At 39.1% G+C, this 7500-nt stretch overlaps 2 protein-coding genes across 3 annotated transcripts in view; both read left to right on the top strand.

Annotated features, from left to right (window-relative positions):
* The window catches only part of LOC138043718 (uncharacterized), a 16331-nt gene extending 12676 nt beyond the window's left edge, over nt 1-3655 (top strand). Inside the window, exons 3-4 of the mRNA XM_068890128.1 lie at nt 228-470; nt 3252-3655. Coding sequence (XP_068746229.1) covers nt 228-470; nt 3252-3266 — 258 coding nt within the window. The 3' untranslated portion in view covers nt 3267-3655. The remainder of the gene's footprint in view (nt 1-227; nt 471-3251) is intronic.
* A 2508-nt stretch (nt 3656-6163) lies between these two features.
* LOC138043715 (uncharacterized) overlaps nt 6164-7500 on the top strand; it is a 7761-nt gene continuing 6424 nt past the window's right edge. The window contains exon 1 of one of the 2 annotated variants that reach the window (XM_068890125.1): nt 6164-6431. In XM_068890125.1, coding sequence (XP_068746226.1) covers nt 6237-6431 — 195 coding nt within the window. In that variant the 5' untranslated portion in view covers nt 6164-6236. The remainder of the gene's footprint in view (nt 6432-7500) is intronic. The other variant, XR_011131317.1, reaches the window with a different exon arrangement.

Below are 7500 nucleotides of genomic sequence, written 5' to 3'. Positions count from 1 at the left end.
AACAGTGATCTTTTCACGTGTGAAGATAACATGCAATTTTCACGTGTGAAGATATCACGTTTTCGCTCAAAAGCTCACTTGATACTTAATTGGTGTTTATATAATAATATTATTTATTCTCTTGGGTGAACAGGAATGCCAGACATGCTACGCGCGTGAACTTTAGTGTGTTCTCTTTCTATCTTGTTTAATACTTACAGTAACCTTCCTAACTCTATTCTTGGCAGGTGGCTACTAATTGGCAATGTGCAGATCTTTCTGAAAGAGAAAGGGCCATTGTTGAGTTTGCAATGCGTGTATGCAGATCAGAAACAGTGAAAGATGAACATTTAACTGATTTGCAGAAACATGGCCTGGACAGTGAGGATGCATGGGATATTGGGGCAATTGCAGGCCTGTTTGCATTGGCCAATCGAATGGCTCACTTGACCAACGTGCAACTAAATGATGAATTCTATCTGATGGGCAGGGTGAGATACGATGAAACGGAGTGAAGTTTTCTTTTGACAAAGGATGGCAGTGTGTGTTTTTAAATTACCGCCCTAAAAACCATGCTACATGTTCTTTGCTATTTACCCAATAGGCTAACAGCTTGACTGAAAAGATACATTTTTTTAAATATTTTAACTCTTAGATGATTACAACGATATTATGTATAGGACTATAAATCTTTCCATCTTCTGGTGTGGTGCACAAAATTGACTGCAAACACTGCAATTTCGTATACTACGACCAGACAGGGAGATCATTGAAAAAGCGGGTCTCAGAGCGTAAAAAGGCTGTGTCGATGTTTGATCCCAACTCTTAAGTGGCGAACTTTGTCCAAGAATGTCACCATCAGATGGATTTTGACAACGGTTAAGTCGTGGGACATGAACTAAATTTCCACCAACGGTTCTTTCTTGAAGCTTGGATGTCCGTTAAAGACACGAGCTAGACTGCATAATACTCGGCCACAAGAAATGGACCCTAAAAACACTGCTGCCGCATTCTACTCAATTCACTTTAACCTTAAGACGACTAAGGCACTACGGTACTGCGGCACTGCGGCACCAGCCATGCGATTCAGTTCACTCTATCCGACATGAACCCTGCGAAACCCACTTTCGTTCACTTCGGCACTGTGACTCGCGTCTCAAACGTAACGCTTCTTTGTGGACGGATATTCTGCAATCGCTCCAAGACACGAACGCTGGCAGTCCACATAGTTATATCAGAAGTTTACAAATGTTTGACACGTTTTTAAATTTTGAAGACTCGTGCTGGAACCATTCTCTATAGTAACGCGCATTTTTAAAAACTTTTCGCTTTAAAGCTGCTCGCGCAACGTTTCATTTTTCAACTCTAAATCACGCGTACTAACATCAGTCTGATGAAAGCTTAAGAGTCAGTCGAAACGTCTTAAACAACAACTATATCACGAGTCAGTGACAAACACCAGCTTGAATAAATTAATTGTGTCATCTCCTGGCTACAACCCCATTTTTATATACTAGCTGTATCACCTTGTATGGAAACTGATTGAACTGGTTATTTTGTTAAAATAATAATATTGGAAGAGTTCAGAGTTAAATTTACCAATTATTCCGGTCATTCACTCTTCTTGGATGTGAGATTTTTTATAGTTAACTTCAATGTTGCTACGTGCCTTTTCATGGAAAAAATATTATTGTTAACCGACTAAAGGCATAATATGAAATCCTTTATGCCACATAATTCTTTAAGCGGAAATGTCGAACAACAGAATTTGGAAAATGTTTTTCACTTTCCAGTTGGATAGGGACTCAACTAGCCAAAACTGTAAGTCGCAAATGAAATGCCCCGTTGGCGAAAATATGGAATTTGGTGCAAGTGGTGGTCACCGTGAATATTATTTAGGTTAAGGTAAAGGTTAAATACGAGAGGCGTACGGTTGGACATTGATTCTCGATTGGTGATCAGAGTTAAGCTCAGTTGCATGGGCAGGGTTAGTTTCTCTAGGAATATACAGCTATTTCGAGAAAGTTTGTCAAGAATAAAGTGCACGCGACAATCCCGAAAGGTAATATGGGATATGATTAATACACTGTTGCTAACGACTGTAGCTGTCGAACCTACTTTTGATACTTTCCTTCAGCACTCGCAAACATAATATCAGTGGCCTCCCGTACGATTCTTTTAAATTTCTTTGAAAAACAGTGCACTTAAAATCACCCACAATACCTTTCAGGATTGTCGCGTGCACTTTTTCCGACAACGTTTCTCAAAATAGCTGCATAACCCTTGCTGTACGCTGCCGGGGAGCACGGTTGGCATAGTGATGAGTGCACTCACCTTCCACTAATGTGGCCTGGGGTCTTCGCGGACTCGACGTCATATTAAAGTGGGTTGAGTTTGTTGTTGTTTCTCTACTCTGCTCCGAGAGGTTTTCTCCTTTCCTCGAAAACCAACACTCCAAATTCTGGATTAGAGGGCTGCAAGTAAGAAAACTGTGATAGGTTATTGCGTCTCCCTCTCTAAATAAAAGCTATTATTATCATTATTATTAATATTATGATTAATAATATTATTAATATTTTTCTTCTTCTTCTTCTTCTTCTTCTTATTATTATTATTATTATTAAATTCCTAGGTTTATACATTGACAGTCATTCATCCTGAAATGATCGTATTGAATATATTTGTAGTAAAATTAGTTAGAATTGAAAGTGCCTATCACCTCAACACACTTTGCCACTTTATTTATTGCTCGAAATCGTCCCAGATAAATCGTGTTGTTTTTAGAACGTTTTGATTGAAATTTCACTTTTTTATTCTCGACTTTCTCAAATCCTATAATACACCTTGTTTACCTTGCAAAATTTTGCATAATCATTGCTTTCGATTTCTCTTGGGACATGGGACATTTCCCAAGAGATATCGAACAATGCGCATGCAATATGAGATTTGAGAATTGGCTTTAAAAGTGGTCATACTTTGATCAATAACCAAGCAAGATTTTGTAGGAGAATGGGTTCGATACCGGATTGACTTTACAAATTAATTTGCATCGCTGTTGTAGTGATTATGACCAAGTTAAAAGGTTTTATGACACCAACAGTTAAATTTTCACTACTGTAAATGATATTGATTTATTTTTGTTTTTACCTAAAAGTTAAACAAACGTAATTTTTTGTAGTTTGTTAAGTCTCGTAATTTTGTACAATGTTAAACTGAGGTGTAGAAAAATAAAAATTATAAATACAAAATTAATATTTTGCTCTCTTTTCTAGGAAAGTACCACGTAAGGTGTACATTCCAATCACTGGATTCCAAGAACTTCCATGAAAAGGGGGCTAACAGTGAACTCACAGTGAACTCGAATTTCTTTTTTATCATAATGTTACTTGAATTTTCACCACTGTAACTGATATTATTATTTTTCGTTTACCTAGAAGTAAAAAATGTAGTTTTTTGTAATTTGTTTAGTCCCTTAATTTTGAACAATGTTAAACTGAAGTGTAGAAATTTTTTTTACAAAATGTATGAATACCAAATTAATATTTTGCTCCCTCTTTTGTAGGAAAATACCACGTAAGGTGTACATTCCTATCGCTGGAGTCATAGATTCCAATAAAATCTAATTGAATTGGCATAACCCAGAACGCTATTTTGTTAATAAACCATTACAGACGCATTCTGAATAGTTCGGCTTTTGTGTGGACAAGGAAAAGGAACATCAAGTGAAGCTATGATCCTCGCAGTTATGAACGCAATTTTTGCAATTGCGTAAAGAAGCCTGAAAAATTCAGGACTTCAATCGCAGACCGAGAAGTCTCAGATCTCTCTTACGCCAGCAATGCATCGTGGTTACTGTGTGTTCACAGTGCATCATGGGACAAACTACATATACTAAACTTGGGTCTGGAAAAAGAAATCAGCATCTTGGAAAAAGTCTGGAAAAAGTCTTTAATTTTGCAAGCAAAAATCTGTGCGAACCCTGCTCATAGGGATTGTACGGGGAAGGCTAGTCCTGTTCCGGGACTCCCTCTTACGCCGCCCTGAAAATGGGCCTGGAACAGGACTAGGGGAAGGCAAGCTCCTACTCATGGGTTCCTGCGTTGCAGCCACTTGAATTTTTCAGGGGTCTGTGGACCGTGTTCACAGGGGTGGTTCATGGACCTTGGGTCCATGTTTTGTATACGTCCTTCGAGTGCTCTCACCACTGCGCCAGCGCTGCTCATTTATCACTGAGTCTGATTAAAAAGTCCAGTTCGACTTCTTTATTTTAGCTTAGGTCGGTTACGAAACTTAGCGTATTATCAAATAGCAGGACTGTGTAACATGGTACGATTCGTGTATTTTAACAAAGTCAAGAGTTCAAAAAGCCTCAACACATTCCGCTCTCACGAGTGTGAACTTTCATATTTGCCACCACAAGCTTGTAGCTTTGAAATTTCCATCGTGTTTAAATAAAGGTTGTATGTATGTAAGTGGCACGACAAAGAATCGCATGGTATCGAGATGGGAAAGATTTCGTACGAAGAAAAAACGATCCTGGAAATGCGATTCAGGGGGTTACCAGGATCAATTCAGCAGCAGTCGATTGCGAAGTGGTCAGTATAAAGCGCGGACTGCGGACCGGATATAAAATATGGACTGAGTATAAAATGCGGACTGAAGGCTGCGGACCAGGTACAAATTAAACTTGGACTGAGTACAAACCACTGTGAAAAAGGCACAGAGCAACAAAATGGCGACAGGCTATCGACATGAATTGAAGTCCGACATGGGAATGGTGGAAATAGTGCTTATTTACCATTTACAAGGTTTACTCAAATGGTAAGCAAAAACTCCCGAATGGGAAATTCAGTTGGGATCTGCGTGCGGCAGGTAAAAAACACAGGTCACAGGTTACAGGTCATTGTTTTACCAATACAGAAAGTATCCTAAACATTCATAAAAGCTAACCTTAGGCCTAAAAACTTTTGTTTAGACCTAATTAGCCCTAAGGTTAGCTTTTATGAATGTTTAGGATACTTGCTGTATTGGTAAAACAATGACCTGTGTTTTGTACCTGCCGGATCTGCTTGTACCATTTACAAAATTCGTTCAAGTTTACCGAGAGAGTCTGGAGGGAGGCAAAAACATGGGGAAATGCAAATGATAAACACGTTGACGTTTATGCCTAAAATCTTTCCATTCTTCCCCACAACAATTTTTCCACTCCCTCTAGTCTAAAACTCGTGAGGTAAAGTACAAACTCTTTAGTACTTTCTCTAGCCCGGTCGATGTTGTAACTGAGCATTTCTGTGTACGCGACAATATTTTGACACGTAATAAAAGTACTCAAGGCCTTTTTAAAAATCTGTATCTGGGCCAGTCCAATCCTTGTTTTGCTCTATCCCTATTTTTGATACTCAGTCCTTGTTTCATACCTAGTCCGCAGTCCACGTTTTAAACCTGGTCAACATTTTATACCTGGCCCCAGTTGTTCAAAAGGTGGATAGCGCTATCCACCGGTTAAAATCAATATCCGTTGGATAGCGCAATTGATTTTGCTATTACTTAGCCACTGGATAGTGATTTATCCAGTGGATAGCGCTATCCATCGTTTGAACTGGGGCCAAAGGCCTGTTTCTCAAAAGTCCCGAAAGATTTCGGGCCTATTTCGGCGACCACAATTCCCTTTATATCTTCGCAACGCCGAGGTTCCAAGCCATCAAACTTCGAAATCCTCTTTTCTTACATTAAAAGCATGTTAAAGGAACAGCTCTTCAAAATAAGCAGATTGCAGTTTGACGACTGGCATTTCGGGACTCTCGAGAAACGGGCCCTATAGGCCCGTTTCTCGAAAGTCCCGAAACTTTACGGGCCATTTTCGGGTGTCACAATTCCGTTTGTAACTCAAGAACGGAGAGGATTTAAGTCGTCAAACTTCACGGTCATTTTTTTTTTGTCACCTTGAAAACAAAAGATCGGCTTTCCAAAACAAGCGGTTGGCAGTTTCACAAATGGCTTTTCGGGACTTTCGAGAAACGGGCCCCAGGTCCGCAGTCCGTAGTCCACGCTTTTGCGAAGGTAGATGTTGCAATGAGCTAAGCTAAAAGAAAGAAAAAAATCGAAGATGCATTGCACAGGAAAACAACGAAAACCAATGCACCATGGCATTGAACAGGGCTGCTAAGGGGTGACGTCATGACTTGAATCCCCTGGCTATTCAGCCAGCGTATGTCCTTGTTGTCTGCACATTTCTATGTTAATTCTCACTTTCAATCATGGCGTCTCGTTTCCTTTTTTCTAGAGCTAGAGAGATACTTTCGCTAGGATGGAATGGTATGGCTCGAATACGCGTTGCCTCTGCTGGAAAAAGATTTGTTACCCAAGAGAAGCCCATAAGCCGATTTCCTATTCCTAACATAGATACATTACCACAAGATATTCAGGAAAGAATGAATCAAGTTGAAGAAAAGGTATGCTGCAAAATTGGCAGTACCAACATGAAAAACGATGGAAAATGAAAAAAGCTTTGAAAAAATAAGCGTCAAAATCAATTAAGAATAGAAAAAATGGCGTATTTTGGTCTTTTCAAAACTTTATTCTTCACGTGATTTTGAGGAATGTAGAAGGAAAGCGACTATGGAATTCAGGGCCATGTAAGATTTTGAAACAGTAAGCTAACATATTATTAACAATTATTAATCAGAAGCTTTTGTAGAACAAGACCTGCAAGATGCTCAGTTATTTTGAAGTAGGTAGCCATGTATGTATTCATAAGCGACCTGTGCATAAATCTTGCCCATGCAATTGCAGAATGCAGGGCCACATTTGAGGCCTGTGGAAGTGTTGGCTCATTTGGCTCGGCAGTAGATGAAAGAACGAGTCATATAAATATTGGGGTCTGTTATACTGGTGGCTCATTTGGCTCGGTGGTAGATGGCAAACAGGGTGTCTAAAAAACGAAGACCCAAGACCCCCGCCAAATCTCAAAAACTAAGACCTGGGACTAAAAGAATGTTGCTGATTATGAAGCCCACAAGTACTTTGTGATGTTGAAATGAATCTGCGAGGAAATCGGAAGTAAGGCTCAAAGAACAAAAGAAGCTTCTGCGAAATGCTCAATGGCAGGTCTTTTGGAAATCACACAATGCATGATTCAAAGCTTTGAGATAAAATAGTTATCACACTCTAAGATTGGCAAATGGTATTTGAAATATACAATGCTACCAGTGTAACGATCAATGTCGTTTTGAGCAAATTTGCAAGGGCCTAAAAAAAATTTAATGTTAGCATTGCAAAAAACTGCATGTAAATGTGAAGGAACTTTTGTGCTTTCTGCAAGCCAATCTCTTAGGGAAAAGATCAAATTTATGATTGGTCTTTATCAATACAAAAATCATACATGACAATTTTCCCACAGGTCTTGAAATGAGACCAGTTGTCTTTTCATCTTAATTATTCATTTTTGGTTATTGTGGTGTTAAATTTAAATGCAATAATTCCAGTCACTGTTCACTAGTGCCCACAAGGAAGAAATTACAT

This window comes from Montipora capricornis, chromosome 3, assembly GCF_036669925.1.
Source record: "Montipora capricornis isolate CH-2021 chromosome 3, ASM3666992v2, whole genome shotgun sequence".
NCBI classification, from domain to species: domain Eukaryota; kingdom Metazoa; phylum Cnidaria; class Anthozoa; order Scleractinia; family Acroporidae; genus Montipora; species Montipora capricornis.
This window is presented reverse-complemented; position numbering and strand designations above follow the sequence as displayed.